At 47.3% G+C, this 24,807-nt stretch overlaps 1 protein-coding gene across 4 annotated transcripts in view; it reads right to left on the bottom strand.

Annotated features, from left to right (window-relative positions):
* The window catches only part of LOC142473313 (glucose-6-phosphate exchanger SLC37A1-like), a 181,407-nt gene extending 158,215 nt beyond the window's left edge, over window positions 1-23,192 (bottom strand). Inside the window, exons 1-4 of one of the 4 annotated variants that reach the window (XM_075580511.1) lie at window positions 22,291-23,190; window positions 17,751-17,874; window positions 12,035-12,152; window positions 10,106-10,187 (exon numbers count right to left, since the gene is read on the bottom strand). In XM_075580511.1, coding sequence (XP_075436626.1) covers window positions 10,106-10,187; window positions 12,035-12,090 — 138 coding nt within the window. In that variant the 5' untranslated portion in view covers window positions 12,091-12,152; window positions 17,751-17,874; window positions 22,291-23,190. Of the gene's footprint in view, window positions 1-10,105; window positions 10,188-12,034; window positions 12,153-17,750; window positions 17,875-22,036; window positions 22,250-22,290 lie in introns of those variants that run through there. The other 3 variants (XM_075580513.1, XM_075580510.1, XM_075580512.1) reach the window with 3 other exon arrangements.
* Between the last annotated feature and the right edge of the window lie 1,615 nt (window positions 23,193-24,807).

Raw genomic sequence — 24,807 nt, 5'->3', positions numbered from 1 at the left:
ACAATGATTTCTTTCCTCTGTTTAATATGTCATCAAGGCAGTTCTTTTATACCCAAGACAAGGACAATACATCGTGTGTCAATTTCATACATCTGTTACAAATTCAGTTCCCATGTATAGATCATACATCTAAAATGACATATATCATCTGGCCTAAATTAGTAGAAATATGGATCAAAGGTCAATAACTACTAATGGGGTCAGAAACAAGACTAGAGGTCTTGTTTCTTATAATCTTGTTTCTTATGTAATAGATATCCTGGGACAGCTGGTCTAAAGCTGAAATACTTTTACCATCTAGTCTTTTTGCGAAAATAAAGCTTGGCTGTTTTAACCTATTCAGGCCCTGAAAAGAACATAGCTGACAGATACAGTTTTTAACCTTACAGTTTGACTCCCACTTAACATTCGGGATGCACATTGATACCCTGACAACCAAGACCTATGCCAAACTAGGGGTACTTTACAGGAACAAATCCTCCCTAAGTCTCCTGGTCACAAAGCATATTGCACAGCAGATGCTAATGCCAATTATTGACTATGGAGACATAGTATATGGCTCGGCTCCTCAAACCCACCTTAGCAAACTTGACACCCTCTACAATTCAATTTGTTGTTTTGTTCTCCAATGCAACTACAACACACATCACTGCGAAATGCTCAAAGAACTAGATTGGTCATCACTAGAGTCTAGACGCAAAGTTCACCTTTCCTGTCTCACCCTCAAATACTTTCTGGGCAAGCTACCCAGCTACCTGAACAAGCTCCTCACCCCTACCACATGCAGTACCTATCACCTGAGATCAGACTCCAAAAGACGATTCATGGTCCCAAGACTCAACAAAGTATCCGGACGTTCCTCCTTCTCCTTCCATGCACCCCAAAACTGGAACAACCTACCAGAGACTCTCATATCCACCACCAGCTTAAGTTCTTTCAAATCTAAGGCTGTCTCACACTTTAATCTGGTCTGTAACTGTTTCATATGCTCATAATATATATTTTCTTTAACTGTGCATGCAATGTCTTGTATATAATGTATACCTTGTTCATTTATGTAACTGTATTTGTAACCATGTATTATTTTGTTTTACTCTGTGCCCAGGACATACTTGAAAACGAGAGGTAACTCTCAATGTATTACTTCCTGGTAACATATTTTATAAATAAATAAATAAATAAAATATCTCCATCTCTCCTTCCTTCCCCACTTCTCAGTTCACATGAACTCCTTTCTTACCTGCATCCTCTGACACCACACAGCTATACCCCCTGCACTAAAACACACCCCTACAAATCCTCCTTACACATCCTCTTTCTGTCCATGCTTCTCCTCCTTGCTTCTGGGGATATCTCTCCCAGTCCTGGTCCCTGTCTTATTCCTACATGCTCTCGTCCTTGCCTGCCAAATGCAACTTCTACTCCTTCTGGTGTCAACCCCTCCAACCTCATACCCATCCCCTGCCACCCTCCCTCCTCTCTCCCTTTCTCCTGTGCCCTTTGGAATGCTCGCTCCCTTTCTAACAAGTTCCTCTCTGTGCATGACTTCTTTCTCTCTCACTCCCTGCTTCTCTTTGCTATAACTGAGACCTGGCTCACTCAGTCTGACTCTGCTCTGGAAGCTGCCCTCTCCTATGGTGGCCTTTCCTTCTCCCACACTCTGCGCCCTGATGGCAGGGGTGGAGGTGTGGGGCTCCTGCTCTCCTCTCTCTGTCGTTACCGAACCCTTCCTATTCCTCCCTCCCTTGCGTTTTCCTTCTTTGAGTCTCACACTGTCCAGATTTTCTGTCCTCTCCCTGTCCACATGGCGGTCATCTATCGCCCACCTACCTCTACTCACCCCCCTTCTGCCTTTCTCTCTCACTTTGAATTCTAGCTTTCTTTCGTTCTCTCCTCAGACTCCCTGTTCTTCTCCTTGGGGACTTCAACTACCACATTGATGACCCCTCTCTCCCTTGAGCTTCCCGCTTTCTTTCTCTAATCTCTTCTTTTGGCCTACAACAGTGGACTGCAGCCAGCACCCACAAGGATGGCCACTACCTAGACCTGGTTTTCACTAAGAACTTCTCTCTCTCTGATTTCTCCATTTCCCCCTTTCCTCTCTCTGACCATCTCTCTCTCTCTCCTCCTTCTCCTCCTCCTTCTTCTCCTTCTCTTTCTCTTCTCCCCCTCCATCTATCCCTCGGTTCTGCAGAGACCTGCGCTCTATTAACCTACCAGCCTTTGATTCCGCTTTCCGCTCCTCCCTCTCCTCTCTCAGCTCTGCTACAGACCCTGACAACCTGGTCAGGAACTACAGCTCTGCCTTATCCTCCTCTCTCGATCTACATGTCCCGCTTTCTCTCTGCCGTCCTCGCCCTTCTAACCCCAGACCCTGACTAAATTCCCACACGCGCATGCTGCGTTCCTCCACTCGTTCCTCTGAACACCTCTGGAGGAAATCTCACACTCTCGCAGACTTCCTTTGCTACAAATTTATGCTATCCTGTTTCAACTCTGCCCTCTCTCAGGCTAAACAAACCTACTTTTCTTCATTAATCAACACACACACGTCTAACCCACGCTGACTCTTCTCTGTCTTTGACTCCCTACTCAAACCACCCTCAGCTGAATCTTCTTCTTCCTCCATCTCACCTCAGAACTTTGCTGACTATTTTAAGGAAAAGGTGGAATCCATACGTCAGAACATCCCCTCTGTTTCTTCTTCCCATCCTACACCTCTTCCTAACTCTCCTCCTGCCTTCCTTGACTCTTTTTCCACTGTCTCAGAGGAGGATGCGTCGCTGTTGATCTCCTCTTCTCCCTCTACCACTTGCCCTCTTGACCCCATTCCCTCCCATCTCCTAAAAACTCTTGCTCCTACTGTAATCCCTACGCTCACAGATTTTTACCTCCTCCCTGTACTCTGGTACCTTTCCATCCTCCTTCAAGCATGCAACCGTTATACCATTACTCAAAAACAGCAAGCTTGACCCTACCTGTCTTTCTAACTATCGACCTATCTCCCACCTGCCTTTTGCCTCTAAACTCCTTGAACATCTTGTATTCTCTCGCTTGCTCCATTTTCTCAACACCCATTCTCTCCTAGACCATCTACAATCTGGCTTCCGCACTGCTCACTCGACTGAAACAGACCTCACTAAAATAACTAATGACCTCCATGCTGCCAAAGACAGAGGTCATTACACTCTGCTCATATTACTCAACCTCTCTGCAGCATTTGGCACCATGAACCATCCTCTTCTCCTTCACATTCTCCATACTCTTGGTATTCGGAACAAAGTTCTATCCTGGATCTCCTCTTACCTCTCCCATCGTACCTTCAGTGTCTGTCTGTAACATTGTATCTCCGCTGCTCTGTGACCTTGTCTGTCTGTAACAATGTATCTCCGCTGCTCTGTGACCCTCTCTGTAACATTGTATCTCCGCTGATCTGTGACCCTGTCTGTAACATTGTATCTCCGCTGCTCTGTGACCCTGTCTGTAACATTGTATCTCCCGCTGCACTGTGACCCTGTCTGTCTGTAACATTGTATCTCCGCTGCTCTGTGACCCTGTCTGTAATATTGTATCTCCCGCTGCTCTGTGACCCTGTCTGTCTGTAACATTGTATCTCTGCTGCTCTGTTACCCTGTCTGTCTGTAACATTGTATCTCCCGCTGCTCTGTGACCCTGTCTGTAACATTGTATCTCCCGCTGCTCTCTGACCCTGTCTGTCTGTAACATTGTATCTCTGCTGCTCTGTGACCCTGTCTGTCTGTAACATTGTATCTCCCGCTGCTCTGTGACCCTGTCTGTCTGTAACATTGTATCTCTGCTGCTCTGTGACCCTGTCTGTCTGTAACATTGTATCTCCTGCTGCTCTGTGACAATGTCTGTAACATTGTATCTCCCGCTGCTCTGTGACCCTGTCTGTAACATTGTATCTCCCACTGCTCCGTGACCCTGTCTGTCTGTAACATTGTATCTCCCGCTGCTCTGTGATCCTGTCTGTCTGTAACATTGTATCTCCCGCTGCTCTGTGACCCTGTCTGTCTGTAACATTGTATCTCCGCTGCTCTGTGACCCTGTCTGTAACATTGTATCTCCGCTGCTCTGTGACCCTGCCTGTAACATTGTATCTCCACTGCTCTGTGACCCTGTCTGTAACATTGTATCTCCGCTGCTCTGTGACCCTGTCTGTCTGTAACATTGTATCTCCCGCAGCTCTGTGACCCTGTCTGTCTGTAACATTGTATATCCGCTGCTCTGTGACCCTGTCTGTAACATTGTATCTCCACTGCTCTGTGACCCTGTCTGTCTGTAACATTGTATCTCCGCTGCTCTGTGACCCTGTCTGTCTGTAACATTGTATCTCCCGCTGCTCTGTGACCCTGTCTGTCTGTAACATTGTATCTCCCGCTGCTCTGTGACCCTGTCTGTAACATTGTATCTCCACTGCTCTGTGACCCTGTCTGTCTGTAACATTGTATCTCCGCTGCTCTGTGACCCTGTCTGTCTGTAACATTGTATCTCCCGCTGCTCTGTGACCCTGTCTGTCTGTAACATTGTATCTCCCGCTGCTCTGTGACCCTGTCTGTCTATAACATTGTATCTCCGCTGCTCTGGGACCCTGTCTGTAACATTGTATCTCCCGCTGCTCTGTGACCCTGTCTGTCTGTAACATTGTATCTCCCGCTGCTCTGTGACCCTGTCTGTAACATTGTATCTCCCGCTGCTCTGTGACCCTGTCTGTCTGTAACATTGTATCTCCGCTTCTCTGTGACCCTGCCTGTAACATTGTATCTCCACTGCTCTGTGACCCTGTCTGTAACATTGTATCTCCGCTGCTCTGTGACCCTTTCTGTCTGTAACATTGTATCTCCCACAGCTCTGTGACCCTGTCTGTCTGTAACATTGTATATCCGCTGCTCTGTGACCCTGTCTGTAACATTGTATCTCCACTGCTCTGTGACCCTGTCTGTCTGTAACATTGTATCTCCGCTGCTCTGTGACCCTGTCTGTCTGTAACATTGTATCTCCGCTGCTCTGTGACCCTGTCTGTCTGTAACATTGTATCTCCCGCTGCTCTGTGACCCTGTCTGTCTATAACATTGTATCTCCGCTGCTCTGGGACCCTGTCTGTAACATTGTATCTCCCGCTGCTCTGTGACCCTGTCTGTCTGTAACATTGTATCTCCCGCTGCTCTGTGACCCTGTCTGTAACATTGTATCTCCCGCTGCTCTGTGACCCTGTCTGTCTGTAACATTGTATCTCCGCTGCTCTGTGACCCTGTCTGTAACATTGTATCTCCGCTGCTCTGTGACCCTGTCTGTCTGTAACATTGTATCTCCCGCAGCTCTGTGACCCTGTCTGTCTGTAACATTGTATATCCGCTGCTCTGTGACCCTGTCTGTAACATTGTATCTCCACTGCTCTGTGACCCTGTCTGTCTGTAACATTGTATCTCCGCTGCTCTGTGACCCTGTCTGTCTGTAACATTGTATCTCCCGCTGCTCTGTGACCCTGTCTGTCTGTAACATTGTATCTCCCGCTGCTCTGTGACCCTGTCTGTAACATTGTATCTCCACTGCTCTGTGACCCTGTCTGTCTGTAACATTGTATCTCCGCTGCTCTGTGACCCTGTCTGTCTGTAACATTGTATCTCCCGCTGCTCTGTGACCCTGTCTGTCTGTAACATTGTATCTCCCGCTGCTCTGTGACCCTGTCTGTCTATAACATTGTATCTCCGCTGCTCTGGGACCCTGTCTGTAACATTGTATCTCCCGCTGCTCTGTGACCCTGTCTGTCTGTAACATTGTATCTCCCGCTGCTCTGTGACCCTTTCTGTAACATTGTATCTCCGCTGCTCTGTGACCCTGTCTGTCTGTAACATTGTATCTCCCGCTGCTCTGTGACCCTGTCTGTCTGTAACATTGTATCTCCCGCTGCTCTGTGACCCTGTCTGTCTGTAACATTGTATCTCCCGCTGCTCTGTGACCCTGTCTGTCTGTAACATTGTATCTCCCGCTGCTCTGTGACCCTGTCTGTAACATTGTATCTCCACTGCTCTGTGACCCTGTCTGTCTGTAACATTGTATCTCCGCTGCTCTGTGACCCTGTCTGTCTGTAACATTGTATCTCCCGCTGCTCTGTGACCCTGTCTGTCTGTAACATTGTATCTCCGCTGCTCTGTGACCCTGTCTGTAACATTGTATCTCCCGCTGCTCTGTGACCCTGTCTGTCTGTAACATTGTATCTCCCGCTGCTCTGTGACCCTGTCTGTAACATTGTATCTCCCACTGCTCTGTGACCCTGTCTGTCTGTAACATTGTATCTCCCGCTGCTCTGTGACCCTGTCTGTAACATTGTATCTCCGCTGCTCTGTGACCCTGTCTGTCTGTAACATTGTATCTCCGCTGCTCTGTGACCCTGTCTGTAACATTGTATCTCCCGCTGCTCTGTGACCCTGTCTGTAACATTGTATCTCCGCTGCTCTGTGACCCTGTCTGTCTGTAACATTGTATCTCCCGCTGCTCTGTGACCCTGTCTGTAACATTGTATCTCCCACTGCTCTGTGACCCTGTCTGTCTGTAACATTGTATCTCCCGCTGATCTGTGACCCTGTCTGTCTGTAACATTGTATCTCCCGCTGCTCTGTGACCCTGTCTGTAACATTGTATCTCCGCTGCTCAGTGACCCTGTCTGTCTGTAACATTGTATCTCCGCTGCTCTGTGACCCTGTCTGTAACATTGTATCTCCGCTGCTCTGTGACCCTGTCTGTAACATTGTATCTCCCGCTGCTCTGTGACCGTGTCTGTAACATTGTATCTCCCGCTGCTCTGTGACCCTGTCTGTCTGTAACATTGTATCTCCGCTGCTCTGTGACCCTGTCTGTCTGTAACATTGTATCTCCGCTGCTCTGCGACCCTGTCTGTAACATTGTATCTCCCGCTGCTCTGTGACCCTGTCTGTCTGTAACATTGTATCTCCGCTGCTCTGTGACCCTGTCTGTCTGTAACATTGTATCTCCGCTGCTCTGTGACCCTGTCTGTAACATTGTATCTCCGCTGCTCTGTGACCCTGTCTGTAACATTGTATCTCCGCTGCTCTGTGACCCTGTCTGTCTGTAACATTGTATCTCTGCTGCTCTGTGACCCTGTCTGTCTGTAACATTGTATCTCCGCTGCTCTGTGACCCTGTCTGTCTGTAACATTGTATCTCCGCTGCTCTGTGACCCTGTCTGTCTGTAACATTGTATCTCTGCTGCTCTGTGACCCTGTCTGTAACATTGTATCTCCGCTGCTCTGTGACCCTGTCTGTAACATTGTATCTCCCGCTGCTCTGTGACCCTGTCTGTAACATTGTATCTCCGCTGCTCTGTGACCTTGTCTGTAACATTGTATCTCCCGCTGCTCTGTGACCCTGTCTGTCTGTAACATTGTATCTCCCGCTGCTCTGTGACCCTGTCTGTCTGTAACATTGTATGTCCGCTGCTCTGTGACCCTGTCTGTCTGTAACATTGTATCTCCGCTGCTCTGTTACCCTGTCTGTCTGTAACATTGTATCTCCCGCTGCTCTGTGAACCTGTCTGTAACATTGTATCTCCCGCTGCTCTGTGACCCTGTCTGTCTGTAACATTGTATCTCCCGCTGCTCTGTGAACCTGTCTGTAACATTGTATCTCCGCTGCTCTGTGACCCTGTCTGTCTGTAACATTGTATCTCCCGCTGCTCTGTGAACCTGTCTGTAACATTGTATCTCCGCTGCTCTGTGACCCTGTCTGTAACATTGTATCTCCGCTGCTCTGTGACCCTGTCTGTAACATTGTATCTCCGCTGCTCTGTGACCCTGTCTGTAACATTGTATCTCCGCTGCTCTGTGACCCTGTCTGTCTGTAACATTGTATCTCCACTGCTCTGTGACCCTGTCTGTCTGTAACATTGTATCTCCGCTGCTCTGTGACCCTGTCTGTCTGTAACATTGTATCTCCCACTGCTCTGTGACCCTGTTTGTCTGTAACATTGTATCTCCCGCTGCTCTGTGACCCTGTCTGTCTGTAACATTGTATCTCCCGCTGCTCTGTGACCCTGTCTGTCTGTAACATTGTATCTCCCGCTGCTCTGTGACCCTGTCTGTCTGTAACAATGTATCTCCGCTGCTCTGTGACCCTGTCTGTCTGTAACATTGTATCTCCCGCTGCTCTGTGACCCTGTCTGTCTGTAACATTGTATCTCCCGCTGCTCTGTGACCCTGTCTGTCTGTAACAATGTATCTCCGCTGCTCTGTGACCCTGTCTGTCTGTAACATTGTATCTCCGCTGCTCTGTGACCCTGTCTGTCTGTAACATTGTATCTCCGCTGCTCTGTGACCCTGTCTGTCTGTAACATTGTATCTCCCGCTGCTCTCCTATTCATGTGTCTCCCATTTACTCTGTGTGCTCCCCCTCACTCTCAATGTGCTCCCACTTTCTCCCAATTTTTGCCCCCCTAACTCCCTGTGCCTCCCCCTCTCAATGTTCCCTCTCGCTCCCGGGTTCCCCCCTTCGCTCCCGGGTTCCCCCCTTCGCTCCCGGGTTCCTCCCTTCGCTCCCGGGTTCCCCCCTTCGCTCCCGGGTTCCCCCTTCGCTCCCGGGTTCCCCCCTTCGCTCCCGGGTTCCCCCTTCGCTCCCGGGTTCCCCCCTTCGCTCCCGGGTTCCCCCTTCGCTCCCGGGTTCCCCCCTTCGCTCCCGGGTTCCCCCTTCGCTCCCGGGTTCCCCCCTTCGCTCCCGGGTTCCTCCCTTCGCTCCCGGGTTCCCCCTTCGCTCCCGGGTTCCCCCCTTCGCTCCCGGGTTCCCTCCTTCGCTCCCGGGTTCCCCCCTTCGCTCCCGGGTTCCCCCTTCGCTCCCGGGTTCCCTCCTTCGCTCCCGGGTTCCCCCCTTCGCTCCCGGGTTCCTCCCTTCGCTCCCGGGTTCCCTCCTTCGCTCCCGGGTTCCCCCCTTCGCTCCCGGGTTCCCCCCTTCGCTCCCGGGTTCCCCCCTTCGCTCCCGGGTTCCCCCTTCGCTCCCGGGTTCCTCCCTTCGCTCCCGGGTTCCTCCCTTCGCTCCCGGGTTCCCCCTTCGCTCCCGGGTTCCCCCTTTGCTCCCGGGTTCCCCCCTTCGCTCCCGGGTTCCTCCCTTCGCTCCCGGGTTCCTCCCTTCGCTCCCGGGTTCCTCCCTTCGCTCCCGGGTTCCCCCCTTCGCTCCCGGGTTCCCCCTTTGCTCCCGGGTTCCCCCCTTTGCTCCCGGGTTCCCCCTTCGCTCCCGGGTTCCCCCTTCGCTCCCGGGTTCCCCCTTCGCTCCCGGGTTCCCCCTTCGCTCCCAGGTTCCCCCCTTCGCTCCCGGGTTCCCCCCTTCGCTCCCGGGTTCCCCCCTTCGCTCCCGGGTTCCCCCTTCGCTCCCAGGTTCCCCCTTCGCTCCCGGGTTCCCCCTTCGCTCCCAGGTTCCCCCTTCGCTCCCGGGTTCCCCCTTCGCTCCCGGGTTCCCCCTTCGCTCCCGGGTTCCCCCTTCGCTCCCGGGTTCCCCCCTTCGCTCCCGGGTTCCTCCCTTCGCTCCCGGGTTCCCCCCTTCGCTCCCGGGTTCCCCCTTCGCTCCCGGGTTCCCCCTTCGCTCCCGGGTTCCCCACTTCGCTCCCGGGTTCCTCCCTTCGCTCCCGGGTTCCTCCCTTCGCTCCCGGGTTCCCCCCTTCGCTCCCGGGTGCCCCCTTCGCTCCCGGGTTTCCCCTTCGCTCCCGGGTTCCCCCCTTGCGGTATCGCATGTCCTGTGAGCTAAAACCAGATAATATGTCCCACTTCCAGAGAGAGATAAAAGCACCAGCAAGCTGGGGAAAGAGGAGAGAGGGGGGATAAAGCGGAGGAAGGGGAGGAGACCTGAGAAACAAGGCTGGGAAGTGAAGAGAGAGAAGCACGGAGAGAAACCTCTGAGGTAGGGAGACCCTCAGGGACATGTAATGAACCTCATAATGTTAGCGATCAGATCTCAGGACCCCAGGTGCTGCGGGTTATTACAAACACCCCTTGAGTCTCACACACCCTCGCTCCCGAAATCTCTCTCAATCTTTCCTTCTCCTCTTGCTCACCCTCTATTCCCCCCTCGCCTTTCCCCCTCACCTTGACGATGCTGATCGGTTTCCTGGACAGGTGAAAGCTGCAGTACAGCAGGTAGGTGAGGACCAGAACGAAAGCCCGGAACCTGAACCCAAAATAAACTGGATCAGAAACAGAGGCATGAAACATAACCCAAGACAAACACATGAAAGAAAGCTCTGAGAGGTTTGGACAGATCTGTACATGTGAAGAAGAGACCTGTGATGTTGGGAAAGCTCTGTGCATGTGAAGAAGAGACCTGTGAGGTTTGGAAAGCTCTGTACATGTGAAGAAGAGACCTGTGAGGTTGGGAAAGCTCTGCACATGTGAAGAAGAGACCTGTGAGGTTTGGAAAGCTCTGTACATGTGAAGAAGAGACCTGTGAGTTTGGGAAAGCTCTGCACGTGTGAAGAAGAGACCTGTGAGCATAGAAATGCTCTGCACGTGTGAAGAAGAGACCTGTGAGGTTTGAAGGCTCTTTACATGTGAAGAAGAGACCTGTGAGGTCTGGAAAGCTCTGCAGATGTGAAGAAGAGACAAAGGTTTGGAAAGCTATATACATAGTTACATAATTACATAGTAGATAAGGTTGAAAAAAGACGTACGTCCATCAAGTTCAACCTATGCTAAATTTAGACAATAGATACTTTATCCTATATCTATACTTACTTATTGATCCAGAGGAAGGCAAACAAAAACCCCATTAAGGGGAAAAATAAATTCCATCCTGACTCCAAGAATTGGCAATGGGATTAATCCCTGGATCAGCATCCTTCCCATGTATACTTATTTGGTATATCCTGTATACCATTCCCATCTAAAAAGATGTCCAACCTTTTTTTGAACAAATCTATTGTATCTGCCATCACAGTCTCCATGGGTAATGAATTCCACATTTTAACTGCCCTTACTGTAAAGAACCCTTTCCTTTGTTGCTGGTGAAATTTCCTTTCCTCCAACCTTAAGGGATGGCCCCGAGTCCTTTGTACTGCCCGTGGGATGAATAGTTCTTTTGAAAGCTCCTTGTATTGTCCCTGAATATACTTGTATATAATTATCATATCCCCTCTTAGACGCCTCTTTTCTAATGTAAATAAATCTAATTTAGCTAGTCTCTCCTCATAAGTTAGATTGTCCATCCCCTTTATTAATTTGGTGGCTCTTCTCTGCACTCTCTCTAGTTCCATAATGTCTTTTCTAAGGAGTGGTGCCCAAAACTGTACTCCATATTCAAGGTGTGGTCTTACTAATGCTTTTTAAAGGGGCATAATTATGTTTACTTCCCTTCCATCCATTGCCCGTTTAATGCCATCCATGAAGGACCCTAATGTTGGTCCCATAGAAGGTATCAGATCCTGCAGTGTCAGCACATGGGAACTAGGACTGGGAACTGGGCTGAAAAATAGCATTTTAATGGGAAGTTCTGGCAGACTCATCATAAACCTGCTACATTTCAGTGAGAGTGAGCAGGTCTTTTCAGAGATAGAGACACTCCCACAGAGTGGGAGACCCCCATCTCAATAAGAGACCCAAAACTCAGAGAGAACTGAGAGGCAAACCCATTCAACAGAGAAATACCCCTACAACAGAGTGAGACCCCTCTAACAGTAATAGAGCCACCCCAACAAAGAGAGATCCCAGAGAGAGAGAGACCGATACTACAAAGAGACTCTAAAAGTGAGAGAGACCCCTCTAACAGTAAGACACACCCCAAACAGAGAGAAAGACCCCTACCACAGAGAGACCCAGTCCTAATATAGAGACCCCCACACTCAGAGACCCTCTCAACAGAGAGACAGATCTCCCTGACTGAGAGGGAGACCCCTACTACAGGAAAAGACCCCCAATCAGTGAGACCCCCCAAACAAAAATAGACCCCCACAGACAGAGACCCCTAGAACAAAAAGAGACACCTTTAACAGTAAGAGAGACCCAACGCCATGCTGTACTCACCACTGGTCCCTGGAGAATGATAAGAGTACGCGGATTCCAGGGGGCAGAATGGCCATTTACTACCCCGAGACCTCACAAAGAGTGGGTCCTGCGATAAGAGGGGGACACGTGTGACCGCCTGTGGGATGAAGACATGTGTTACATGTAAATGCTGCACTGTGGTGAGAGAGAAGGACACATGGAAGGGAGTCATGTTATGTCACTCCTATGGGCGTGTACATTTATTTATTTATTTAAAAAAATATTTTACCAGGAAGTAATACAGTGAGAGTTACCTCTCGTTTTCAAGTATGTCCTGGGCACAGAGTAAAACAAATAATACATGGTTACAAATACAGTTACATAAATGAACAGGGTATACATTATATACAAGACATTGCATGCACAGTTACAGATAATATATATTATGGGCTTATTATCTTTAACTGTGCATGCAATGTCTTGGGAGAAGGCCCAAGGAGGAGTCACATCACATTACGGGAACCCATCACATCATCACGAGGTAACCCATCACAATGAAAGAAATGATCACACCATAATGAGAGGATCCATCAGACAACAATGAGGGGACCTGTCACATCACCATGAGGGGACCTGTCACAATGAGAGGACCCATCACACCACTATGAGGGAGCCCATCATATCACATCGAGGGGACCCATCACACCACAACAAGAGGACCCATGACATCACAACAAGAAGATACTTTACTCCACAATGAGAGGACCCGTCATATATGTACGTGTATCTTGGGACTTATCCCTGTTCAGTAATGTTCCTTTAATCTAGCAGTGTGGTAGTTAATTACTAAACACCACCTGCCTGATTAGATTGTTTACAAAAAGCCTGCCTTTGAGACAGGAAGTGACTCTCTTTAGCTCTGACTGAGAGCTGACCTTTGGAGAGACAGAGCAGAGGTGCTTGAGTCCCAGGAGAGACTGACCAAAAGAAACCCAGATCTCTGGAGCTGACCAGTCTTGAGCTCTGCACAGCAGAGCTGATTTCAAGACACAGGGAAAAATACTACACCTGAAGCTGAACCAGGAAGTGAGAAGATTTTCCCTCCCAGAAACAGATAAGACTTTTATTTTTAAGAGACTGCTAATATCTGCTTATTTCATGCTATATGTTTGGGGTTGGGAGAAATGCTTAACTAATGGAGATGTGAACTAATTGCATAGGATTTCACTAGAAATACTCCCAAGTGAATGGAAGCTTTGTTCCCCCCCCCCCTATGTTTGGATGGATTTTCCGATGAAAAGGAAAAGGCACAATAAAGCCTTATTATAATTTCACCTTATAAACGTCTCCAAATTGTGTACCTCTGTGAACGTCCATCTACAGTACGTCTTTATTTACAGTATATAGCGTCATTAATGTACATAGCGCGTCACAGCAGGAATACACGCAACAATCATATAAATAACAAATAATATAAATATCACATAATGGGAATAAGTGCTTCAGACATAAAAGTAACATTTAGGAAAAGAAGTCCCTGCTCCGAAGAGCTTACAATCTAATTGGTTGGTAGGAAGAATGTATAGAGACAATAGGAGGGCGTTCTGGGAAATGCATCTGTAAGGGGCCAAGGTTTATGTATGAGGTGTATAGTATTAGCCACGGAGCTACTCATATGCTTCCTTAAGCAGGTGGGTCTTAAAGGTGGATCGAGAGGGTGCTAGTCGGGTACTGAGGGGAAGGGCCTTCCAGAGATGAGGGGCAGTCGGTGAGAAAGGTTTAAGGCGGAAGAGGGCTTTGGATACAAAGGGGGTAGAGAGAAGGTATCCTTGAGCAGAATGCAAGAGTCGGGATGGTGAAGAGCGAGAAATTAGGGCTGAGATGTAAGGAGGGGCAGAAGAGTGTAAAGCTTTAAAAGTGAGGAGAAGAATGGAGTGTGAGATGCGGGATTTGATCGGAAGCCAGGAGAGGGATTTCATGAGGGGAGACGCTGAGACAGATCTAGGAAAGAGTAGAGTGATTCTGGCAGCAGCATTTAGGATAGATTGTAGGGGAGACAGGTGAGAGGCAGGAGGTTACAGTAATCAAGACGGGAGAGAATGAGGGCCTGAGTCAGAGTTTTAGCAGTCGAGTAACAGAGGAAAGGGTGTATCTTTGTTATATTGTGGAGGAAAAGAACAACAGGTTTTAGCTACCTTTTGAATGTGATATCATATCACAATGATGGGACCCGTCACACGACAATGAGAGGACCCATCACATCAAAACGAGGGGAACCTGTCACATCACAAGAGGACCTGTCACATCACCACGAGGGAACTCATCACAATGAGAGGAAAGGGTGTATCTTTGTTATATTGTGGAGGAAAAAAACAACAGGTTTTAGCTACCTTTTGAATGTGATATCATATCACAATGATGGGACCCGTCACACGACAATGAGAGGACCCATCACATCAAAACGAGGGGAACCTGTCACATCACAATGAAGGGAACCTGTCACATCACAAGAGGACCTGTCACATCACCACGAGGGAACTCATCACAATGAGAGGAACAATCACACCACAATGAGAGGATCCATCACACAACAATGAGGGTATCCGTCACATCACAACAAGAGAAGCTATCCCACCACAATGAGGGGACCAAGAGGGAGACCCAACTCAAAACACACCAGCTTAAGGAAGCATATGAGTATCTCTATGAGTGATAGTTTTACACCGCATACATAAACCTTGGCCCCTGGCAGACGTGCTTACCAGAACGCCCTCCTAATGTCTCTGTACATCCTTCTGACCAACCAATTAGATTGTAAGCTCTTCGGAGCAGGGACTCCTTTTCCTAAATGTTACTTTAATGTCTGACGCACGTCTCCCCGTTATGTTTTATCTATATTGTTTGTTATCTATATCCGGGGTGCACAGGATTTTTCTGGGGGGGCACGGGCGGTTGCCGAGGCCCCACCCTCTGCCCCGAGGCATTTAAATTAAATGCCGAGGGACCGTGCGAGGCCTCTGCAACCTCAACTTACCGGGATTCGGCTTCTGGTCACATCGCCATGACAATGTGGCGTCAAAGGACGCTGCGGGGTCATGTGACGTGATGCGTCGTCATGGTAACGCATGTCAAATGATGTCGCCAGGTCACTGGAGAGGGGATGCGAGCGCTGAGGCCAGCACACAGAGATGGGGGGGGGGGCACAGCAAAAAAAACTTTGCACACCCCTGATCTATATGATTGTCACTTGTATTACTGCTGCGAAGCGCGATGTACCTTAATGGCGCTATATAACTAAAGAAAAATGGATGCAATACTCTGCGTATTTGATAATAAAGCTATTTATTTGTGCCACACAACGTTTCGATCTGAACAGGTCAATATCAAGTGACTAGGCATGTAACAACTGAGGATAAGCCCAGTATATATACCCCCATCCAAAATCCATTATACGTGGAAATTACCACCAGCTGCCCCCCATTTGCCCCCCTCTGATTAGTCCAATGTTATTCTCCTTATTAGCATGTCAGGAAATCTTGCTTCCGTGTTTGGGGTTCAAGTGGAAAGGCTTTACTTTATGGAAGGGCTCGGAAATCTGTCTTTTGGATTTACTCACAAGGCTGAGATTAAAACCTTCAATGGGGAGGAGATCAATAGTACAGTATTTTGTTTAAATCTACTCCTGAAGGGGCGTTTGGTCCAGACAGACCAACCGATTACTTAAGAGATTTGGAAAAATTGAATAGAAAAGAAATAGAATGTTTCTCACATGGCAATACATTGAATAGTACAAACAGAGACGTCTCCCAGAGGATTTAGGATCCGTAATCGTCCAACCATTGGAATTGAGAGCCAGGAGTTCTGAGAGAAGTGGTGCAAAATATTAAATAAAGCTTCTTTGGATTTGATGGTATTAGTCATTGAGGAGGTAGGAAAACAGCTGTCCACCACTAGACATGAGACATTAAAGCTCGAGATCACCATCGTGCACACTCATCAAAGTGAAATTACTGTGCAGCTCTTAGATGAGCTTAAAATCCGTCTACAAAAGTTTAAGGACGATTTAGTCCATTTAAAAAAACAGAAGTTCAAAAAAAGTAGTCGCAGATTATAAAGATAACTCTGTTTATCAGTGGACGAGACAAGAGAGGCGTAGCAGATTCTCAGTAATAGGAAGGGGGAAGAGCCTGCAAAAGAGAGGAGGCGTTAACCCCAGTGACTCAGAGGCGAGTTCACCTGCTGATGGCACACGTACAGATACCAGGAACCTCCAGTTCTTCTTTAGGAGGAGGACGGGGGACAACTACATAGAAAAAAGACAAAAGACCAGGAGTGGGAGACGTAAACCCACGGACCCCACCGATCCTCAGATCCCATCAATAAATAGTGCGCAGAGTCTTGTCATTAATCTCTCTGACTACTCCCTTTCCAAAGTAGAATTAGAAGTTCTGTCCAGGGGGCCCCTCTTTCGTACCCCCCACCACTGCTAACACATTTGATTTAGAAGTAGAATTTTTTCAATTGGAAAGGAAATTACATTTTAAATTTTTTTTTCTCCAATAGGATACCGGGCGCAACAACAACAGCCACAATCAGCCCCTCGGGTTTCCACCACTAAGAAATGGTATGTAGACTTTCATCTGATTCTGTACCTCCTGCGAAGGATCCGGCAGTGCAGGCTTTTATGAATTTAGTCAAAACAGATGTTAATTCTTATTTTAAAAATAAGCATCACATCCATTATAACGTGATTAAAGGTCAAACAAAGAGCATACAACAATTGGTTGATCATCCGAAAGTGATACTAAAAAGGTGGGGCGTTAGTTCTGCAGAACTATGAGTGATACAGGGCTGAGGCCTACAAACAATTTGCAGATGAGAATTGTTATGTTTAATTATTACACAACCCCACAAACTCATGTCAGAAAGAGATTGAACAGATTCTGTTGCTAGGATTAGGGAATTCATGGCTCACAGAGACAGAAAAAGAGTTTTTGACAATGAATCAACCAAGACGTCCAGTGCTATATCTTTTTGCCCAGGACATACATGAAAACGAGAGGTAACTCTCAATGTATAACTTCCTAGTAAAATATTTTATAAATAATAATTAGTGACAAAGGGCAGATCCTACATTAAAGACACTTTGGATTTTCCGGATAAAATCAGGTCTTTACAAATACAGGATAAAGAGATATTACTGGTCACCATGGATGTTACCAGTCTCTATACCATTATCCCTCACACTGATGGTCTCAATATGGTCAGAGAGAAATTAGAGGCACGTCACACAGCAGACCCACCAGTCGATTTTATCATACTCCTGTTGCACTTCATCTTGCACAAGAATTATTTCAGATTTGAAACCAATTACTACTTACAGATCATGAGTACAGCAATGGGGAGCAATGTGTCACCCTCTTATGCCAATTTATATATATGTCTAATTTTGAAGAAAAGTACATGCTGAACAAACAATATTATGGAAAAATGCTCTTCTATTTTTGTTATATAGATGACTTATTCATCATTTTGGAGGGAACGGATGATGAGTTAGTTGAGTTCTTCACATATTTAGGAACATTACCAACACAGGTTAAGTTTACCAATAACTGCAGCAGAATATATTATTTAGATGTACTAATCAAGTATGACGGATATGAATTGCATACAGACTTATTCAGAAAGCCCACAGATACGAACTCAACTTCACATGGTTCCAGTTTCCACCCTAATTCATTAAAAATAATGTTACCTTATTCGCAAAGGATTAGAGCTAGCAGGATTGCCGATAGACCTGAACAACTGGAGAAAAACTGAAGGGACTGAAAACCAGGTTTTTGGCTCGTGGACATAAATGATCCAACGCAGAAAAAGCCCTAAATAAGGTACAACAAAAAGATAACCTACAAGCTGAGTCAGAAAAAATGACATTTGTGAGCAAATATACAACAGCGAGTAAATTGTTAAAAAAAATCATTCAGAAACATTGGAGGGTTCTGCAAGCAGATATAACACTATGTCCGATCAGCAAAGGAGTCCCTAGGTTTGCATACTGTACCAAAGAGGCGAAAACCTCCAGGATATTCTTATTCAGGCAGATAAGGAACACTATACAGTATCTCATTTTCTCAGTGACCCGAAACCAGGATGTTTGAAGTGTTTCAACAGTTCGGTGTGCAATAATCTCATGACAGGTAATTAATTTGGTCACCCAAGGAGTGGTGCAAAATTCCCAAATAACTAATAGGATTAGCTGCACCACCACACGTTGTGTATATCATAAAAAGCCCGTGGTCTGATGTACGTGGGCAAAACGAACAGGAGTTTAAAGACTAGATTTATTGAACATAAGAGTAGGATAAATAATACATCAGAAAGCACCGTCCTGATTACTCGCTGTGCAGACTTTAAACACACTGTTTCATCCCTCAGACTCATGCGGAATTGAGCAAATCAAAGGACTGCGACGGTGTTATATAGAAAGAAGTTTATTACAACGCAAAACATTTTGGACCTAACACCTTAGACACGGTACATCCCGGGGTCTGAATGACTACAAATCTTTTAATTGTTTCCTTTAGAGAAGATAGGGCTACTTCTATCTGCATTTACCAACCGGCTGCTGCCTTTCTATCAAGGACTTGTGTTCCAAGTAAGTGGCACCAGCGCAGATTGACGCGCGATGCTTTCATTTTAACGCTTGTGATTTTCTTTCACGTTTAAAGCACTCGCTATGGGGCACTTTGTAGCACAAAGGAAAAGTCCCCCCAGATTTTACCAATCTTCTCATGCATAAAGGTCAGAAGGAATAAAGAGGCGCTGGGGAGAGGTCCAAATGATACTTGGCACGTAAGGCTGCGCCTATACTTACTCAGGCGGAGCGGAGGGCGACGCACGCACGCTGCGCGATCACATCTATTGTCCTCTTCGAGGATGCCTATAGATGGCGCCAGCGCGCACATCAGACGGGGCTCACAACGGCGCGAAATTCAAGAAGACAGAGACAAGTGATTTTTTGCGCGATGGCATCGGGATGTGAGGTAGGAAAGTGACGTCCCCGCCGGAACGTCATTGACACGCCTCCAAATTTTCATTGCCACGCCCCCAAATCGCGCCCGCTGCATACCCTGCAAAGCCATGAAAAAGCTCAGGCTTTAGCAAGAGTATTGCAGCGTGTGTGCGCCCCCCCTCCGTTCTGATCCGTCTGCCTGAGTGCATGAGCGGTGACGTCACCGCATCTGTGCCCAGGACATACTGAAAACGAGAGGTAACTCTCAATGTATTACTTCCTGGTAACATATTATAAAGAAATAAATAATAAATAATAAATAAATAACGGCGGATCACATTGTAGGGATCACAAGGAAAGATCCCGTCACATTCTAACGACATGTCACATCATTACGAGGGATCCCGTGACATTGTAACGACATGTCACATTATAACGAGGGATCCCGCCACATTGTAATGACATGTCAGATCACAAGGAGGGATCTGTCACATTGTAACGTCAAGTCACATCATAATGAGGAATCCCATCATATTGTAATGACACATGACATCACAACGAGGGATCCCGTCACATTGTAACGTCATGTCACATCACAACGAGGGATCCCGTCACATTGTAACGTCACGTCACATCACAACAAGGGATCCCATCACAAAGTAACGTCACATCACAACGAGGGATCCTGTCCCATTGTAACGTCACATCACAGCGAGGTATCCCGTCACAATAACGTCATGTCACATCACAACGGGGGATCCCGTCACATAGTATTGTCACATCACAACAAGGAAGCCCATCACATTGTAACATCACGTCACATCACAACGAGGGATCCCGTCACATAGTAACGTCACATCACAACGAGGGATCCCGTCATATAGTAACTTCACGTCACAACGAGGGATCCCGTCACATAGTAACGTCACATCACAACGAGGGATCCCGTCACATAGTAACGTCACATCACAAGGAGGGATCCCGTCACATAGTAACATCACATCACAACGAGGGATCCCGTCACATAGTAACTTCACATCTCAACGAGGGATCCCGTCACATAATAACATCACATCACAACGAGGGATCCCGTCACATTGTAACATCACATCACAACGAGGGATCCCGTCACATTGTAACATCACATCACAACGAGGGATCCCATCACATTGTAACGTCACATCACAAGGAGGGATCCCGTCACATTGTAACGTCACATCACAAGGTGGGATCTGTCACATTGTAACGTCACGTCACATCTCAAGGAGGGATCTGTCATTGTAACGTCACATCACAAGGACGGATCTGTCACATTGTAATGTCACATCACAACGAGGGATCCCGTCACATAGTAACGTCACATCACATCACAACGAGGGATCTGTCACATTGTAATGACACGTCACATCACAACGAGGGATCCTGTCACATTGTAATGTCCCATCACAAGGAGGGATCTGTCACATTGTAATGTCACATCACAACGAGGGATCCTGTCACATTGTAACGTCATGTCACAATGAGGGATCCCGTCACATTGTAATGTCACATCACATCACAACGAGGGATCCCGTCACATTGTAACGTCATGTCACAACGAGGGATCCCGTCACATTGTAACTTCATGTCACAATGAGGGATCCCGTCACATTGTAACGTCACATCACAACGAGGGATCCCGTCACATAGTAACGTCACGTCACAACGAGGGATCCCGTCACATAGTAACTTCACGTCACAACGAGGGATCCCGTCACATAGTAACGTCACATCACAACGAGGGATCCCGTCACATAGTAACGTCACATCACAAGGAGGGATCCCGTCACATAGTAACATCACATCACAACGAGGGATCCCGTCACATAGTAACTTCACATCACAACGATTGATCCCGTCACATAATAACATCACATCACAACGAGGGATCCCATCACATTGTAACATCACATCACAACGAGGGATCCCGTCACATTGTAACATCACATCACAACGAGGGATCCCATCACATTGTAACGTCACATCACAAGGAGGGATCCCGTCACATTGTAACGTCACATCACAAGGTGGGATCTGTCACATTGTAACGTCACATCACAAGGAGGGATCTGTCATTGTAACGTCACATCACAAGGACGGATCTGTCACATTGTAATGTCACATCACAACGAGGGATCCCGTCACATAGTAACGTCACATCACATCACAACGAGGGATCTGTCACATTGTAATGACACGTCACATCACAACGAGGGATCCTGTCACATTGTAATGTCCCATCACAAAGAGGGATCTGTCACATTGTAATGTCACATCACAACGAGGGATCCTGTCAAATTTTAACGTCATGTCACAATGAGGGATCCCGTCACATTGTAATGTCACATCACATCACAACGAGGGATCCCGTCACATTGTAACGTCATGTCACAATGAGGGATCCCGTCACATTGTAACGTCACATCACAACGAGGGATCCCGTCACATAGTAACGTCACGTCACAACGAGGGATCCCGTCACATAGTAACTTCACGTCACATCACAACGAGGGATCCCGTCACATTGTAACATCATATCACAATGAGGGATCCCGTCACATTGTAACGTCACGTCACATCACAACGAGGGATCTGTCACATTGTAACATCACATCACAACGAGGGATCCCATCACATTACAACGAGGGATCCATCACATTGTAACGACATGTCACATCACAACGAGGGATCTGTCACATTGTAAAGACACGTCACATCACAACGAGGGATCCCGTCACATTACAAAGAGGGATCCTGTCACATTGTAATGACACGTCACATCACAACGAGGGATCCCGTCACATTGTAATGACACGTCACATCACAACGAGGGATCCCGTCACATTGAAATGACACGTCACATCACAACGAGGGATCCCGTCACATTGTAATGACACATCACATCACAACGAGGGATCCCGTCACATTGTAATGACACGTCACATCACAACGAGGGATCCCGTCACATTGTAACGAAAGTGTCACTTTACCTTGTATTTGTGTCAAACAAATTCACCAAATCTGAGGAGTCTCAAGCTGTCTCACACAGGAAACTCTCTCTCTCCCAGGACTCTATCTCCCTCTGTCTGCAGTCGGTCTCTCGCTGTCTCACACAGGAAACTCTCTCTCTCCCAGGACTCTATCTCCCTCTGTCTGGAGTCGATCTCTCGTTCTTTCTGCCAGCAGTATGTCTCTCTCTCAGAAGTCTGTGTCTCTTTCTCTCTTAGGAGTCTGTCTCTCTCACCTGTAATGTGCGTCTCTGGACAGTCTCCTCCTTTGTAGCGTCAGGGCTGCTGCACCTGTAATTGTGCTCACTCTCTCTTCTCTCTCAATATACAGTATCTCACTCTCTCTTCTCTCTCAATATACAGTATCTCTCTCTCTCTTCTCCCTCAATATACAGTATCTCACTCTCTCTTCTCTCTCAATATACAGTATCTCTCTCTCTCTTCTCTCTCAATATACAGTATCTCACTCTCTCTTCTCTCTCAATATACAGTATCTCTCTCTCTCTTCTCTCTCAATATACAGTATCTCTCTCTCTCTTCTCCCTCAATATACAGTATCTCACTCTCTCTTCTCTCTCAATATACAGTATCTCTCTCTCTCTTCTCTCTCAATATACAGTATCTCTCTCTCTCTCTTCTCCCTCAATATACAGTATCTCACTCTCTCTTCTCCCTCAATATACAGTATCTCTCTCTCTCTTCTCCCTCAATATTCACTCTCTCTCTTCTCTCTCTCTTTCTCCCTCTTTCTGTGTCTCTCCTGCCTTTCTCTGTCTCTCTTTCTCTCTCTCTCTCTCCCTCTCTCCGTCTCTCTGTCTCTCTCTCTCCCTCACTCTCTCCCTCTGTCTCTTCCTCTGTCTCTCCCTCTCTCTCTATGTCTCTCTCTCCCTTTGTCTCTCCGTGTCTCTCTCCCTCTCTCTCCCTCGCTCTCTCTGTCTCTCTCTGTCTCTCTCTGTCTCTCTCCCTCGCTCTCTCTGTCTCTCTCTGTCTCTCTCCCTCGCTCTCTCTGTCTCTCTCTGTCACAACGGGGGATCCCGTCACATAGTATTGTCACATCACAACAAGGAAGCCCATCACATTGTAACATCACGTCACATCACAACGAGGGATCCCGTCACATAGTAACGTCACATCACAACGAGGGATCCCGTCATATAGTAACTTCACGTCACAACGAGGGATCCCGTCACATAGTAACGTCACATCACAACGAGGGATCCCGTCACATAGTAACGTCACATCACAAGGAGGGATCCCGTCACATAGTAACATCACATCACAACGAGGGATCCCGTCACATAGTAACTTCACATCTCAACGAGGGATCCCGTCACATAATAACATCACATCACAACGAGGGATCCCGTCACATTGTAACATCACATCACAACGAGGGATCCCGTCACATTGTAACATCACATCACAACGAGGGATCCCATCACATTGTAACGTCACATCACAAGGAGGGATCCCGTCACATTGTAACGTCACATCACAAGGTGGGATCTGTCACATTGTAACGTCACGTCACATCTCAAGGAGGGATCTGTCATTGTAACGTCACATCACAAGGACGGATCTGTCACATTGTAATGTCACATCACAACGAGGGATCCCGTCACATAGTAACGTCACATCACATCACAACGAGGGATCTGTCACATTGTAATGACACGTCACATCACAACGAGGGATCCTGTCACATTGTAATGTCCCATCACAAGGAGGGATCTGTCACATTGTAATGTCACATCACAACGAGGGATCCTGTCACATTGTAACGTCATGTCACAATGAGGGATCCCGTCACATTGTAATGTCACATCACATCACAACGAGGGATCCCGTCACATTGTAACGTCATGTCACAACGAGGGATCCCGTCACATTGTAACTTCATGTCACAATGAGGGATCCCGTCACATTGTAACGTCACATCACAACGAGGGATCCCGTCACATAGTAACATCACGTCACAACGAGGGATCCCGTCACATAGTAACTTCACGTCACAACGAGGGATCCCGTCACATAGTAACGTCACATCACAACGAGGGATCCCGTCACATAGTAACGTCACATCACAAGGAGGGATCCCGTCACATAGTAACATCACATCACAACGAGGGATCCCGTCACATAGTAACTTCACATCACAACGATTGATCCCGTCACATAATAACATCACATCACAACGAGGGATCCCATCACATTGTAACATCACATCACAACGAGGGATCCCGTCACATTGTAACATCACATCACAACGAGGGATCCCATCACATTGTAACGTCACATCACAAGGAGGGATCCCGTCACATTGTAACGTCACATCACAAGGTGGGATCTGTCACATTGTAACGTCACATCACAAGGAGGGATCTGTCATTGTAACGTCACATCACAAGGACGGATCTGTCACATTGTAATGTCACATCACAACGAGGGATCCTGTCACATTGTAATGTCCCATCACAAAGAGGGATCTGTCACATTGTAATGTCACATCACAACGAGGGATCCTGTCAAATTTTAACGTCATGTCACAATGAGGGATCCCGTCACATTGTAATGTCACATCACATCACAACGAGGGATCCCGTCACATTGTAACGTCATGTCACAATGAGGGATCCCGTCACATTGTAACGTCATGTCACAATGAGGGATCCCGTCACATTGTAACGTCACATCACAACGAGGGATCCCGTCACATAGTAACGTCACGTCACAACGAGGGATCCCGTCACATA

Source organism: Ascaphus truei (assembly GCF_040206685.1).
Source record: "Ascaphus truei isolate aAscTru1 chromosome 3 unlocalized genomic scaffold, aAscTru1.hap1 SUPER_3_unloc_1, whole genome shotgun sequence".
NCBI classification, from domain to species: Eukaryota; Metazoa; Chordata; class Amphibia; order Anura; family Ascaphidae; genus Ascaphus; species Ascaphus truei.
Note: the sequence above shows the minus strand (reverse complement) of the source record. Positions and strands in the feature narration are given on the sequence as shown.